Here is a 16181-nt window from a genome sequence, read left to right as displayed (position 1 = left end):
GGAAGGGTAGACCACAATTCAAGTAAAACCCAAAGGGACTGGATGACTAAGATCTACAGGGTTAGTACATTGCTTGACTTGAAGAGAAAGGGTAGCGGGTGAAAAGGTTACAGACAAACAGTCTCAGACAGAATATTGATCATTTGCATTGTATTCACTTCCTTACACAAGCTCAAAACACACCAACACTCACGAAAGAAAAGCTCCGTTTGTATAAAAATATTTGATAGTTTGCAGAATGGACACGGTCAGCAGGCTTTTGGAAACTGAATGAATGACAATGAGATTCCACTCATCCAGATACATCAGCTCGATGGTGAATCCCTCAGACTCATGACATTTTCTCAAACACATACACCAGGTATATGCCTAAAAAAAAAGAAAAAGGAAGGAGTGTTGTTTGTCAAGGTTAAGGACGAGACATCATGGTAATCACATGCAAAATGTACTAAAATATCACTTATTTTGAAATAAATTAAGACCAGACATATACTCTATGGAAGTACACAAATGTGAAAGTGAATGCTGATGATACTTCTTTGTGGACTAATCATAAAACAATGCACACATCCCACCTCTCCTGAAATGCCCAGGAGCCTCTCTCATATTGATAGAGGCTCCATGACACCTACAAATGATATATAATTTCCCGGAAATCGAGCGAACAAGAAAGCCTGGTTCCACCTGGTATTAAGATGCGTTTCACATTCCAGCACCAGATCGCCTATTATTTAACAAGGACCACTTGCGTTCGGATTTTGTGGAGACCCACACCTCCTTTTTTTTGTCACACTCAACTACACATTCACTTTCAAAAACCCTTGTTAGGCGGCTTACATGGATGAATCTAATAGTATAATATATATAATACATCTCATTTCAATTGGATCACCCATAATTAATGTTGATACCAGGTGTAAACCAGAGTTACCTTCAATTGTGAATAAATAAATCTCAATATTTTTATTTTAAATACAACATAAAAAAAAATCTAAATACATATACCCAAGCATTTAACTAAATATTTCTCCATAAATAACAAAAAATTATGCACACAAACTTGAATTATTATTATTTTTTTTTATATCTTTTTAAAATATTTAATAAAATAAATCAAACTTTTCAAAGATACACTACCATTCAAAAGTTTAGAGTCAAAAAGATTTTTTAATGCGTTTGAAAAGAGGTCTCTTCTGCTCACAAAGGCTGCATTTATTTGATATAAAAAAAACAGTAATATTGTGAAATATTATTCAAATTGTAAATTACTGTTTTCTATGTTAATATATTTGAAAATGTAATTTCTTCCTGTGATTTTTTTCATCATCATTCATCCAGTCTTCAGTGTCACTTGATCCTTCAGAAATCATTCTAATATGCTGATTTGCTGCTAAAGAAACTTTTCTAATTATCAATGTTAAATACGGTTGTGCAGCTTCATATTTTTTTTTTATAAACTGTGATAAAAAAAATTCAGGATTAGTTGATGAAAAAAATACTTTGTATAAATGTAAATGTATTAACTGTCACTTTTCATTAATTCCTTGCTTATAAAAAAAGTATTCCGTTTTTTTCAAACTTTTGAATGTTAGCGTACATAGAAACAGAGAGAGAGGACCGTTAGGAGAGTGTGTGTGTCATGAAATATTATAAACATTTTGATATATACTACAGTACTGAATGCAAACCACATTCATATCCATATCCATCTTATACGTGGTGCTTCAAGGAAGGTACTAGCATGACATTACTTTTGTGTTAGTGAAGATGCAAGTAAGCTCTTCAAAGTTAATCATTTTTTCTTTGATGGCCAAACCATATGCTGTACTTCAGTAGGAGGAAAATATTAACTACTTTATCTTTAGAAGAAAAGAGTTTTCACAGCGGGGGTCTTTAATTGCTTGGCTTATATGCGGGCAGAGCTTTCAATACAAATGAGACTTCATGCATGTCATACTTATGAATATGAAGATCAAACAAGCCAATCATGACTTCTGTATTAATATCTTACATCTTTTTGTCATGTTTTGTGAAATCGGAAAAAAACTTAGAGACAACATCTGAGATGTTTCAGAAAGTTAAAGCATCTTTCTATATCAAAAGACACCAGGGTTTAACAGGAAGAACATCACCACGTACTTGTAGCCTCCCACTCAGACTTGCTCAAGGTTCCCTGTGGAGAACACAACACAATTAACACAAAGATACAAACATTTTTTTCTTTGTGTTTTTAAAGAAAAGAAAAAAACACATTAAGGCTCACCAGTGGATGTCTAGCAGCAGGATTCGCAGCTATTCTCTTGGCATGGTCATATTCCCCTGGACTGTCGGACGCCAGTCGGCCCCTCTCATCCGGAGGGTATTGCTATGACAACAAGATGACACAAAACTGTTTGAAAGATAAGGTGATATGGTTCTATAGGCGTCATTATCTACAGATAACACTAAGTACAACCGTTTCTACTGTTCTGGGTGACTGCAAGAGAGGCAACTCCAAAGTGTGTATGATGTTCTGGTATATAGATATGACTGCTATACCTTTGCTAGGGTGCTGTACATGGTTGCTATGGTGTCTGTACACCTTTACCATGGTGATATTTTCAGTCACATGTCTATGATATATATATATATGTCTCTATGATCTTGTAGAGCTGAGATTTGACATTCACGTTGGTGTGCAGTTGCTAGGATACACTATGGTTGCTAGGGTGTGGCTATACAGTTCAACGAATGATATGTAAACTGCTTGCCTGTCAAGTCAAAACAGCCCACCCCAATATATCCCTATATAGTGTTATGGTGCTGAGATATACCAGTTCATTTTACTATACTGTTGCTAGGGGCACGGCTAAGACATTTTTGCGTCACTACTTATTGGCTGGTTGCTAGTCTGAATCAAATGAGCCAAACCCCAAATCTCTACGAGATTCTATATTCTTTGTCGGTGTTAAGTCTATAGGATTTCTCACCCAATTTATAGTCCACCAGGCGAAAATTGTATGTCTCATCGTTTAGAACAGTAATAGCAGTATTCAAGCCAGACAATTTGATACCTTATACATGACAAAATGCGTGATATGCCATAATTTTTACAGAAGAAAAGGAAGAGGTCTGGTTGACAGTGAAAAGGGTAAAAATCAAACCAGTTTCATCAGTTTCATTTTCTAAGCCAGTTCAAGGGCCCATTCTCCGTATGTGGATTACTCAGTTATCTGGATTTTACTGGTGACAATTTGACATGATCTAGGATTGTTAGGCTAGGTTCTTTGAAGCTCATCCTGGAATTCTTGTCAAAGCAACAAGCCTGTAAGCTCAAACCTGCTCAGGATCAGACGTATATCACATAAACAAGATTTGACCGTTTTTAAAGGTGAAAGTCTGTCTCAGCCATTGCTACTTTCTTACAAGAAATATGCTGGTAACTTTACTTAAGGCCTTTACCTATAATGCATTATAAAGGTATCCATAATGCATTCATTTGAATGGTGACTGACAGCTATTATATGGGTGGCCTGAAGCAGTGCACAACCTACAAAATGCTGTCTGATGTGCCATTAGAAATGTTATTGACCATTATGAAGCATAATCTACTTCACGAGTAAATTTAAATGAATTGCTCATTTAAAATACGCTACTCTTGACACTGAAAAAAAAAAGAAAAAAAAGTGTAAAGATCACTGCATTGCTGATCATTGCATTGCTTTGAGGATCGATATATCTGCCCTCTCAATGGACACAAGAACACGAAGTAATATCAAACTTAATCCAGATATTTTAATCAAATCTGCAAATTTGTTTAAAGAACCAAATTAGCCAGATATCAATAATCACAATTAGAAGATGTGGAATCTGTTAAATTATCACAGATGTATAAAGCGAGGTACAAAGAACGGAACGATGAAGCAGATATATTCACATTGCCACTGGCATGCTAATGTGATTACAGCAGATTGTGAGGGGGATTTCTCACAGGCAAAAGAGGTTTAAAGTGTGTTAAATATGCTCAATTTGTGATAATTTGCAGTTATAACAACTGCATTTGATTGAGGATGTGCGCTTCTGTGGACGCAGTCAAACTCACTGAAGACATCAGTCATACACAGGAAAATGCATGGACACACAAACAACTAATAAAACAAAAGTATGCCATAAAATAGTTACTTTATAAACAAATTAAATGAATTAATTCGACATCACTTCAGAGTCATGAAAAAGTATGTCATCAAAACCAGAAGTTAAATTAATACTAAACTTAAAATTGATAAAATGACACTAAATACAACTAACAAATGAAAAAAGAGAACACATTCCAAACTAAATAAGTTAAAACCAGCTGCATTTAGCCCCTTAAGCCCTGAAGGCATTTTAGGCCGTATGTCCTCCAAAGCGTTTTTTCCTGCGGCTAGCTTATTTTTCCAATTGTTTTCAAATGCGTTTTTAAAACGCCACGAGGCACTGAGCGTCTATTTTACACTGAAACGCTGAGCGCTTGGCGAGAGTTGAAGAATGTTCAACTTTGGGTAAAACATCACTGTCACTTTATACCCAGCCATCCAATCACAGTGGAGGAGGGGCGGGACAAAAACCACACCGACAAACCATCACATTCTGCTTGCACAAAGTCAACAGATGACAAGCATAATAACGAAACAAAAGAATTTAAATCAAGAGCCAGAGCAAATACTCTACATTGAAAGACATGTTTATATAGAAACAATACAGAATCAAACTATCTGTGAAATGAGATACTACAAACACTTCAGCGGATATTCCGTATCAACTGAAACGCTCTCAAGCGCCCACAGCTAGGAGTTTTCAGCAGAGCGCCTGGCTTTGGTGGACACGCTGCCTTAGAGTTGTTTTTTTTCTGAGTGACATACATAAAGTAAAGACACAAATACAAAACTATAGCAAGGAGAGTCAAAATGTTTCTACAATTTTAAAAGTGTTCTATTTGGACATTCTCATGCTGAGAAACTGCTTATAAAAAGTAAAAAAAAATGTATTATAATTTTACATATCTTTCTTATTTGACACGCAATAACTCACGAAAGAAATAAGGTAGGAGGAAAATTCTATTTTGGTGATGTTCCCCTACATGAAAGTTGCATCTGGACAGCATTTGGAACCACGGTAGCTTTTTGTTTAACCCTTGACACCCCCTAATGGGCATTTTTAAAATTGTTTCTTCATGAGGAATATCTTGTGAATGATGCAATGGATTATGTTGATTTTGGACTCATTTCAATAGGGAGCATTCACTGTATGTAATGATGTGCCATTTTCTATGATCTTGTGCATATTTCATGAAAGGCCACGTGAAATCTATGTTTTCAGTTAGCACCAGTGGAGTTTTGTGTGTCGTAACTGTTAAGAGTTGAAAAATGTATGTGTATGTAGGCTTAAAGGGTTAAAATATCAAGACTAGAAAGAGAAAGGCAATTATAGCACACATTAAAGTATTGGTGAGCGTCAGCTCGCATGTGTACTGTGACTGGTAAGGACAGATCATATTCTGAGAAACCTGATTTTACTGACAGTGACAAAATGTGTAGTTACGATGTTTTGCAATAATCAATAAAAACATCAGAATCAAATCAAATTGTTAAGAGACTAAAGAATGAATAGATAAAATAATCTATCAACAGATTCATCAATTATGAAAAGCCAGTGACAGTCCGGCACACATACCTCCAGCGCCTGCATCCACTGCATCAGAACCTTGTTCTTCTCATCTTTAACTTTCTCCTCAAAGAATTCATTGAAGGTTTTCTTGTAAACAAGGCGCATGTTGTACTTTTTTGCCATTCTGGACAGAAAAAAAGAAGTAAATTAATAAAATAATAGAAATTAAAGAATTGGAAATTATTAAAAAGACTATCATCATTGATGATATTTTTTCCATAACACAAAAATTACAGTTGAATAATATGTTTGTATATGAATTTTCTAGAAGCAGAAATACACTTAGAAATCAAGACTATCTCTGACACTACAGCACACATTTATGAAGCTGTTGCACCCTCTGCTGGCACATCAGGAAAGTAACAATCATGTTGATGCGATGTATTTTGAGATGAGATGAGACACTTACTCCTCAAACAGGGGGAAATACACCAGAAACTCTGGGACATTGACAACCCCCTCCAGGTTAAAGTCATACTGACAGCCGAACAGAGGGTATTCCCCTTTCTTCTGGAAGGTCACACTGAACACTTCATTTCCAAAGCTGTTGGAGTCTGACTCCTCCAAGCGCTTCCTATTTAAAAACAATCAATTTGAAAGTTTTGGTTATCATGAATAAATTACTGTTTTGTTCTGCTTTAGAACATAGCTAACATGTGTGAGGTTTAATACTTGAATAAATTGCAATATCAGTTATGTGGTTGGCGTTGTGAATCACACAATTTTTAATATTGCAATTTTGGTGTTTTTAATTTGACCATAATGACATAGATATTTTGCACACATCTCTGATTTAAACATCAGTAGCGAAAATGCAGATTGTGTTGGAAAGTTCGATTCATTTCTATGAATAAATTCAAGCCGTCCATTTCAATGAATCAGTTTAAAACAGATTGAATGATTTTTTGCATCAAAATGCTAAAAATAAAGTTCTGTAGGCTTTAAAACATTTGAGTAAAGAATATATGTAGGTTAATGATGTAAATACAGGTATGTGCGCTGGCTGAAAAAACATCATTTTTATTCATATCTTGCACATCTACTGCAGTCAGATTCACCGCGTGTTGACTCTGAAGGAATCACTCACATGGCTGGGCACTTGTAATGACACATCAAGGATGTTAAGAGGCTAAAAGCAGGTTTAAAACTTGCCCCATTTAAGTCAACAGGGTGCAAATTTTAAAAAGAGGATAACACGGTGTAGGCAACACCGATTTTTGTCGTTGTTCTCTGTACTGACAGCACTCCAAATTTACCAAAAAATGAGCTCAATGTTAAAATTGACCAGAGTTCTCCTTTAAACAGAAATCAAATTTATGCAGTAGTAGCCTAGTTTGAACCAGTGCAAATTTAAACATTAATTGTACACACTAAACATCTAAAATTAATATTACTGTTTCAAATAACAGCACTGATGTTTGAGCTGCACGCGCAGAAGCTAAAAGCTGAATTTACCTGTATTTACACGTCAACTGAAGCGCTTTCTTAGCGAGCTAATTAACTCAACGAAATACTGTACATCCTATATGATATGAATCAGATATTTATACAACATAAACATAATATTACAACTTATTCCTGCACAAAATGACGGGAATGCACAAGTGAACTTGAACTAAGCCATGTGCTAGTCAGAATGTGCAACTCCTGTTGTGGATGCGCTCCTCCCGTTACAACGCCCTGCAACACAGCAACTAAACCCAAATAATTCACAATGTTTAAATTCAAACCTAATATACACATCACAATTAGCCCAGCCCTACAACACATTGTGCATTTAAACCGTAATAGATATAAATATCATAGTAAGAGTGTGTATGAGAGCTTACACCAGTTCATATGCATCTGGAGTTGTTCCGATGAAGAATCCTCCAGGCCGGAGTCTCTCACAGGCGTTTCTCAGCATGGTGTCAGCCTGCTGCTCGCTCTCAAAGGAATAATGATACACAAACTGACAGCTGCACAAGTCGAACTGCATCTCAGGGTCTCGCAACTTCTCCGACAGCAGCTCCTGAGAAAGACAGAGAGTATGTGACCCTGTACCATCGGGAACTGAATGATGACTTTCAAGTTTCTCCTTTTTGACAATGAACAGAGTCCCTCTAACAAATGAAACGGTGTAATTTTTTGCACAGCTGAAAAAACACTGGCTCGTACCCTGCTGCAGTCTGCGGTGATGAACTCGGCAGAGTACGTGCGGTCGTTTGGGTGACCCCTCCGTCTGATGTCATTATAGCGCTGCTGACACTGCTCAATGGACACAGCAGCGATATCTGTGAAGTGCAAACATAAATACAGAAGTAAGTGTGATTCCCGATATGAAGACATTTTAAAAAAAGGATGCAGTTCATACATTTACGAGCAAGTTAGGCCCTGTTTACACCTGCTGTTAACATCAGGAATTCTGGAGGGACTGAAATGTCATTGCAACGTGTTATTTACTGTTAGCAAACCACTAACATGCAATAATTGTGATAAAAGGTATGGCTTATTGAGAAATCTTAATAATGGTGTAAACAGGACCATATAACTTTACAGACACTGGAAAGTATGAAGAGGATTGTGTAGTTACCTGCACAGACCAGTTTATCAATGCGTCCTTTTTTCCATTTGAGAAGATCCCCACCTTTGCCACAGCCCAGATCCAGCACAGTTATATCTCTCCGTCTTTGCCTCACCTTATCCAAGAACTCCCCTGAGGAGACCAGCACACAGACCTCGGAACAGTTAATAATTCTCACCCCTGACTCACCCAACCACAAACAAACATGTACCATGTACCAATATTGTGCCATGAAACATGAGAGATAAAAGTAAGCCTGTGCTCTTCTCACCAATAAGAACGCTCTTCAACCAGTTGTTGAAGTTACGCATGTGGACTATCCTGCTTTTATTACGCTCTGCCAGGCCACACTCCTGAAGTTTGTTGTAATGTGTGGCCACTTTTTGACTGTGTAATGATTCCTCTGTGACCTGCAAAACATAAAGCATGTACTGAACTGAGCAATGGTTTGATATATTGCATTTCTATATTTTCTATTGTTGATGTTTGTAACACTATACTTTATGTTATATTGCCTTGCCATTAAATAACAGAAAACTAGTTAACGCTGCTGTTTGAGCATTTCTAATACAATGGCTGAGGGAGTGATGGCAAATGACATCTTCTTCTGACTGATGTAATCAATCGCTCTATATTTTTTCTTCTTTTGTAAAATCATAAAAACGCTATTGTGGATTTTTTTTTCTTTTGTTATTGGAGCAAATGGGAGTGCAAAAATGATAATTGTTGTAATTTCCGTTCACAGCCATAAAAGTTTACCGAACTATGACAACTTCTGCTTCTGAGGACATTTGGAAAGGGTCCATTTAACATTTTATACATTTCATGCATTTTAAATACATATATGTTGTGGAAATAATAATAATAATTATTAACCTTAGTCAGGGTGATCATATTGAATTTTATGAAGATTGCATTAGTCTGTGATTAACAGTACCTGTCATGACTTTGGAAACATTACACTTTTTTTTTTAAATGTTTTTAAGCAAAGCCTCTTAAATTTCAGAACTTTCAACTGTTTTATGGAGTTCTTGTCTTATAGTTTAGTTTTATTAGGAAACAACTGAAGGACTTGCAAGTTGTTAAACAACAGTAAAATCTATTGAAACATATTGTACTTCAGTCTGGCTCGTTTTTATTTCTGTCAAAAAATATATATCCTGACTGAGCACTTCAACTCAATTTTAATAAACAGTAAATATCCAGAGAAAATTCCCTGGAGTAAACAACTAGTTTATAAAGTCTTGAGTTTATAAAGAGTCAACGTACATTACATAGAAATGTACATGTCTATGGAACATTACATGTCAATTATGATGGTGCGAGCTTACCAGCTTCTTCCTGGGAGAGTGATCTTCATACCCCTCATCACCGTCCCTGTGTCTCTTCAGTGAGGATGATGATGATGAAGTCTGGGAACCATCTAAAGATCTTATGCTGTCCTGATCGTCCTTTGGATCAGCATATTTACTGTCCGCCTCAAACAATCCTGTGCATAGAAAAGCATATTTATGTTATGAATGTGCATTCGCCTTTTAAAAATAGTAATGGACCACAGGGGGGAAAAACATAAGTCATGATTTCAATTATTTAAATGAAAGCAATGCGTATATATGAAGTTTACGTAGATAGACTAATATAAACGTAAAATTGTAGTGCGACAGTGTTGCGTTCATTTCAACAGCTCATGTCAAGCGTCCGTCTCGGCACGTGTTTCATCTGCAGACTGATTGAGTCTAGTTGACTTTGAAATGAGACAAACATAAATCATATTAAGAGTTTATGTGCTCAACGCCGTGATTGTGTAACACACAGATCACTGAAGACTGAAACAATGTTGCTGCACTCACTTGAGTTTTGCGCCATCATGTATCCAACAAACAGCGCACTTCCCGATCTTCACTGCAGTATTATATGAGAAAACCAGCGCAGCGCCGCCTAAAGGACTGGCGTCGATAACAGCAGTCGAAATGCTTCAAGTAAGTTAGCTACTTACTTCTGACTAATCACTCGCAGCACTGCATACTGCCAACTTGGAATACTGTTTTAGTACTAGTTAATGGAAGTAAATGATTCTAAACATAACTTAAGTGTAACAGCAAGACAGATACAGTACATACATGGTATACATTTAGAACAGGAGGAATAAATTACGAAAATTTCCGTATTTGTTCCCCACATACACATACATATCACCGCATTTTAACGTATTTTCATTTATTTTGTATTAAAACACGTCCATAAGCACGTGTAAAGACTCATCATTCGCGACGTTGCCGTGCATTATGGGAAATGTAGTTCCAGAGAGAAACATTGCTCCAGGGAGAAAAGCTCTACAGCTCGACTGTACTACATTTCCCACAATACAGTGCGAGTACAGTCACCATGTGTAATGTCGCTGCGTCTGGTGGGGAGTTGTGAATGACAGAAGGGACAGGAAAGTGTTTGTGGTGGGAAAATCACATCATGCCGGATCTAGTCACTCATGTATGTAACTGTGCATATTTCTATAGTATCGTTTCTGTGTGTTTAGACAGGAGGACGAGTGAAACTTTGATTCGTTTAGTAGATTAACTTAGACAGTAGACATCCCTTAGCAATGCTAGCTGATTCACTTTTGGTGCCTATCGTAGGATACTTCACACATGTGAAGTTATACTAATATATCTGAGTTTTAAATACGATTTTGAGGAGGTTAGTCTGTGATTATTTCCAGAGTTTCTTTATGAATGTGATTGAGCATGTGCAGATTATGTTTTTCTTAATGTTTTCAGCAGTTCCAACACCAGTGACGTCATTCTCGATGGGATATTGAAGGTAGAGAAAGTAATCCACGTCAAAGTGATATGATACCCGATAGTTTTTATTAATGTACAGGGTTTGCCTGTTTTCATCCAAAAAATAAGTGAAATCCCATGCTTCAATTGAATTGCAGGCGTCAACACATTGTAATGTACAGTAGAAAAATATGGACAAATGTTTATTAGTATTAATACACATTATGCATGTAAATATTTGTGCTTCCAATATCAATGTAACACCAAAATAAATAAATAAAGGTAAATTAGGGTAGATACTGAGATGCTCACAGATGCAGATTCAGAAAAGTCTGAAAAAACTAGTTCAAACGCCTCTATTTTAAATTACATACTGTAGATGATTAGTGTCACAGATTTCTTCAAATATATGTTTTTTAATAATTTTTGTAAAAATGTATAATTTATTTCATATTTATTTTTATTTATTTTTAATCCTTAAAACATATTTCAGGATTTAATCATTATAAATTCAATGTGGTCTCAAGTTTTTGCACCCTACTGTATATTGTGCATCTTTAGTACTACTGGCCATCTATTTATATTATAAAGGATCCTTTGTCAATCTGTTTTATCTGTCTAGAATTCTTTTTGGATTTTTTGTGAGATGTATTTATCCATTGTCTTGCGCCCACAGTCAGGCCCCTGTCAGACTGTCTGCTTGTTTTTATGCTGACAGACCCTTGGGAGAAGAAGCTTGTTTAGCGATGCAGCGGTTTGTGTGTGCTAGTGTCTTCAGGCAGACTGCTGTCCTGCTGCAGATCTGTCCTCCGTCCTGTAGCCGGACCGCACAGAGACTGCATCCCCCGACCCAGCAGTGCTGGAAACACGCACGATGGCTCAGCAGCTCCAGTGCGCTCTGCTCTCCGGCCTCTCAGAAGAACACCAGCAGTGATCATCTGGTAAACTCAGCTCCAGTGCAGGATGATCCAGACCCTCTGCAGGACAAATCCATCGGTCTCATTCAGAGATTCAAGAAAACCTTTAAGCAGTATGGCAAAGTCATGATCCCTGTGCACCTGTTGACGTCTACAGTGTGGTTCGGTACATTTTATTATGCTGCAATGAAGTAAGTAGATGATGGATCACAGTTATGTTAATTTAGGTTAGAGGCTAAGATGGCGTACCAGAGTTACTCCACAATAATAACCTGTTAGTCAAATCCAGTAACTATTAACTGAGAACCGAGACGCTGTAAAAACTGGATCATGAGCTGTTCACGTGTAAATGTACACAGTGCGGCGCTTCACTCTGAATTACACAATGCATATATTTATTTAAATCACTTAAACACACTAAGCCATATCGTGATATGTAGAGAGGATGGGGGCTAATGACCAGTTATAAAAAAATTGTATGATAAAATTGATCATATTTGAATAAAAAATACTAATAGAAGTCTTTCACGAAAAAATGCAGGCAATATGATATTTAAATATAAATAATATACTCTTTATTAATGTATCGGCCTGCCAGATATATCGGTGTGTTGTTGATGATAGTTCATTCTAGTTTATTAAAGTCGAAGAAAGTAAGAAGAAATATGACCGGTATCCCACAAAGAAGCACAACATAAAGTTAAATTCTGACAAAACAAACCGATAAATAAGGAATGTCTGTCAGATTTCCTGAGGTGTTGGTTCTCAGGCGGTAATCTGTTGACCAGGTGTCTGTGGGGTTATATAGGTAATTTTCTTTTTGCCTGGTCATTCTGTCTGTATATGGCGTATGCTGGATTGAGGTAAATGGCACACTGGAATGTTTACTCTGCAATACATCTGGCTGAATGTGGGTCACCACTGTCTAGACATTTCAGAAATGTGGGAGGTGGTAATGGATGCTTGAATATGGGCTATTTCATTCACCATGACTTCACTCTGCAGAGAAGCTCTGAGTTATCAGTTTGCCTTGTCATACGTTCCCCGCTAATCTTCACACTTGAATATTTGAGCTGTTTAAACATTTGATTATTATGTTAAGTATTGTATTAAGTTGATATCAAGTACTTCAAGATCTTTTTTTAAATACTTTAAAAAAACAATTGTTGTTTGCTCTAAATACTTCATTCTGTTACCAAATATCATCAAAAGACTAAAAAATGTCCACTTATTAAATTGATCTGCTTTTTGAAGCGGTTTCACTATTGTGTTTCAGGACAGCTTTTAAAGGGATAGTTCACCCAAAAATGAAAATTCTGTCATCATTTACTCCTCAAGTTGTTCCAAGCCTGTATGAATTTCTCTCTTCTGCTGAACACAAAAGAAGATATTTTAAAGAATGTCGGTAACCAAATAGTTGATGGACCCCATTGACTTCCATATGCCCATAGCAGAAGAAAGAAATTCATTGAATATGAAATATGAATATTATGAAGAAATTATGTTCCACGAAAAAAAGTACGTTTTAAAGGTATGAATGACAGAATTTTTGGATGAACTATCCCTTTAAGAATCTTTTTTTTTTTTTTTTTCTAATGATGGTCTTAAAGAGATAATTTCACCCAGAAATGAAAAGTGTCATCATTTACTCGCCCTTGTGTCATTTATACCTGTAAAACATTTTTTTTTTTTGTGGAACTTAAAAGATTTTTCTTTTTAGAAATGTCTTTTTTGTTATTGTTATTGTTTTTTTCTCCATACAATGGAAGTCAATGGTCAGCAAAATATTCTTCAAAATATGTTTTGTCAAATTCCACAGAAGAAAGTCATACAAGTTATAATATGCTTTCTGTCTCTCTCTCTTTGTTTTTTTGTTTAGAGGAGTGAATTTGGTGCCATTTCTTGAGTATGTTGGGTTTCCTGACAAGGTTGTGAAACTCCTGGAGAACTCTCAGAGTGGCTATGCACTGACGGCATATGCCATGTACAAGGTGGGCCAAGTTATTTTTTAATAAATAAATTGTTTAAATATAATGATTTACTAACTGATTTACTAATAATTCATTATTTAAGTTATTAATATCACTGAGATGCAAGCAAAATTAAGACAATTTAGGTTCAGTTTTCCTGGACAATTTGTATCATAAAATTGAATAAATAAAATGCATTTTCAGACAGAATCTTGTCACCTACACGACAGCTCATCTGAATCGAATGAATTAGAATGTCATTGACTTCAAACCTTGTGAGAGTCACACACTACATGAACAAACTTCTTTTCAGTTCAAGTTAATGTGACGCTGGTTTCATTTTCTTGATCTCCTAAAGATCGCCACACCTGCGAGGTACACCGCGACTCTAGGAGGAACGTCACTGTCCGTGAAGTACCTGAGGAAGCACGGCTACATGTCCACTCCTCCGCCCGTGAAGGAATACCTCCAGGAGAAGATGGAGGAGACCAAAGAGAGGATCTCTGGGAAAATGGAAGAGACCAAGGATCGTTTATCCGAGAGAATGGAGGAAACGAAAGACAAGTTCACCGAAAAACTTCAAGAAACCAAAGACAAAGTGTCTTTCCGAAAGAAAAAGGAATAGGTTTATATACATTTACGAAAGGTCATGAAGTGACTTTATCTTCCCATAATGTCATGAAGATTCACGTTATTTAACAATATAATACACTTTAAGGAAAGCAACCTGTCTTTAGTATTTTTAAAATATAATGTAGGCTGTATGCTCTACACTCACTGTTCACGTAATAGCCTAAACTATTACAAAAAATGTGGTATTATGATTCATAAATTGACCATAGATTTTTGATATAAAATATTACAGCACACAAGTCTATTGAAAGGCATTGGACTTAACTTGAAAACCTTTTAACGGATGAGAGTGTGTGTAATGTGCCCAATATTATATATTTAAAGCTTTGTTCCCTAACAAATAGCACTGCCTCTTTCAATTCTCACATATGTTAAATAATGTTTAAGTTATGGATTGAGACGTGTCACACAAGTTACTGAGAATGAAATGGTCATATTGTAAAATCTTGAAAATTGATTGTAACTTTAGTTATTATGCAAAGTAGTGTTTGTCAGAAAGTTGTAAATGTACGTTAAGATGTAACACAACTTGTACCGTTGCTTATAATGCAGGGGGGAAAAGTCATAAATTGTCCTGACAGTCATTCTGCAAATCATCAACAGCCTTTACGTCCTGTTTCAAATTCAGTAGATTCCTGCCATATTCATGTTTCATTTATGCAACCTTTATTTTCATTTGGTACTGTCACATATTTTTCAAAGCCCTGTTTTTGCTTTAAATGAAGGTTGATAATTGAGCTGATTATTCCACAGCAAAGGTCTCTGCTGGTGTAGCACTTGGACTGTTTAAGTTTGATGGGACTTTGAGGCCTTTTTGTCTGTTGAAGGATGTTCCACCTGGCTGTCAACAGTAACAATAAACAATAGTGTTTTGATGTGTGTATTAAACATTGAGGTTTTTTTAACATGCACATTGAACACATCACTTAAAAGAACATTTATTACTCATGATGATCACCAGTGAAATGAAAATATAAAGGTGCAGTGCTTTATATATTTTTATACTGACAGTTTTCAGCGTGAATACTTACCAGAGCTGTTTGGAAGTGATAATCTCTGTCAAATTGTAAGGCACAACTGGTCATTGGATCTCAACAAGATGGACCCCATGAGGAGGAAGCACATTTTTCTAGGCTAGTCATCTCAGCATGTTTTTTTTTTTTTTTTTTGGACAGAAGTAGGCCTACAATTCATTTATTTTGACTTGAGCTGCCTTCACGTGCTATCGAAATGATCGTAAACCCATAGACCTTATTCACAGCAGCGCCATCTTGCATCTATTCAATTGGCTACCGCTGTACTGTTATTTAATGTGTTTTTGGATTGTTCTGCTCATGAAACACTAGAAAAATATCTTTCCAAGAAATTTCAGTAGACAAAAAACTCCCGACAAGCTGTGGAAAATGCTAAGTAATCTAGGAGCGTTATACAGCTTTTTACAGCGGATGCCACTGGAAACACGGCAAGTCTATCCCTCACAGCCTCACTTTCAGTTTCATACCTGTCATGGCGCTGCTCTTAAAAAGGTCTATTTGCCTAGTTCCTAGGACATGAACGCCCTCTCAAGTCAAAATTCGAATGCGATGAGCTCGTAATCACGACTTCAGAAGTGGGAAGTCAGAATTTTCCGACAGCA

General features: G+C 36.3%; 2 protein-coding genes across 9 annotated transcripts; one reads left to right on the top strand and one right to left on the bottom strand.

Moving 5' to 3' along the window:
* Window positions 1-208: 208 nt before the first annotated feature.
* rnmt (RNA (guanine-7-) methyltransferase) lies at window positions 209-10195 on the bottom strand. The gene is made up of 11 exons (XM_079878274.1): window positions 10099-10195; window positions 9580-9737; window positions 8520-8658; window positions 8258-8380; window positions 7843-7958; window positions 7515-7696; window positions 6095-6259; window positions 5692-5809; window positions 2264-2365; window positions 2140-2173; window positions 209-369 (listed from the first exon to the last, which is right to left on the bottom strand). The coding sequence occupies exons 1-11, from the start codon at window positions 10115-10117 to the stop codon at window positions 332-334; spliced, it is 1194 nt and encodes a 397-aa protein (XP_079734400.1). The 5' UTR covers window positions 10118-10195; the 3' UTR covers window positions 209-331.
* On the top strand, window positions 10180-15265 carry fam210aa (family with sequence similarity 210 member Aa). 8 transcript variants are annotated; one of them, XM_079878289.1, is made up of 5 exons: window positions 10180-10227; window positions 11023-11065; window positions 11744-12133; window positions 13822-13933; window positions 14271-15265. In XM_079878289.1, exons 3-5 carry the CDS (start codon window positions 11772-11774, stop codon window positions 14535-14537), a joined length of 741 nt encoding a protein of 246 aa, XP_079734415.1. In that variant the 5' UTR covers window positions 10180-10227; window positions 11023-11065; window positions 11744-11771; the 3' UTR covers window positions 14538-15265. The 8 variants fall into 8 exon arrangements, with proteins under 8 accessions (XP_079734415.1, XP_079734416.1, XP_079734418.1 ...); XM_079878290.1 differs by having other exon boundaries at window positions 10197-10227; window positions 11026-11065; XM_079878292.1 differs by having other exon boundaries at window positions 10202-10227; window positions 11702-12133.
* The last annotated feature ends 916 nt before the right edge of the window (window positions 15266-16181 follow it).

Source organism: Squalius cephalus (assembly GCF_949319135.1).
Source record: "Squalius cephalus genome assembly, chromosome: 8".
In the NCBI taxonomy this organism is placed as follows: Eukaryota; Metazoa; Chordata; class Actinopteri; order Cypriniformes; family Leuciscidae; genus Squalius; species Squalius cephalus.
The sequence above is the reverse complement of the archived record's forward strand: the minus strand, read 5'-3'. Positions and strand labels throughout refer to the sequence as shown.

Coding starts and splice junctions, on each gene's coding strand:
- rnmt (XM_079878274.1), bottom strand. Junction 6,260..7,514: donor CCAGATGCATATGAACTGGT/GTAAGCTCTCAT, acceptor GTTTTTAAATAG/GAAGCGCTTGGAGGAGTCAG. Junction 5,810..6,094: donor TATTTCCCCCTGTTTGAGGA/GTAAGTGTCTCA, acceptor TTTTCTGTCCAG/AATGGCAAAAAAGTACAACA.
- fam210aa (XM_079878289.1), top strand. CDS start 11,772: ATGCAGCGGTTTGTGTGTGCTAGTGTCTTCAGGCAGACTGCTGTCCTG. Junction 12,134..13,821: donor TTTTATTATGCTGCAATGAA/GTAAGTAGATGA, acceptor TTTTTTGTTTAG/AGGAGTGAATTTGGTGCCAT. Junction 13,934..14,270: donor CGGCATATGCCATGTACAAG/GTGGGCCAAGTT, acceptor GATCTCCTAAAG/ATCGCCACACCTGCGAGGTA.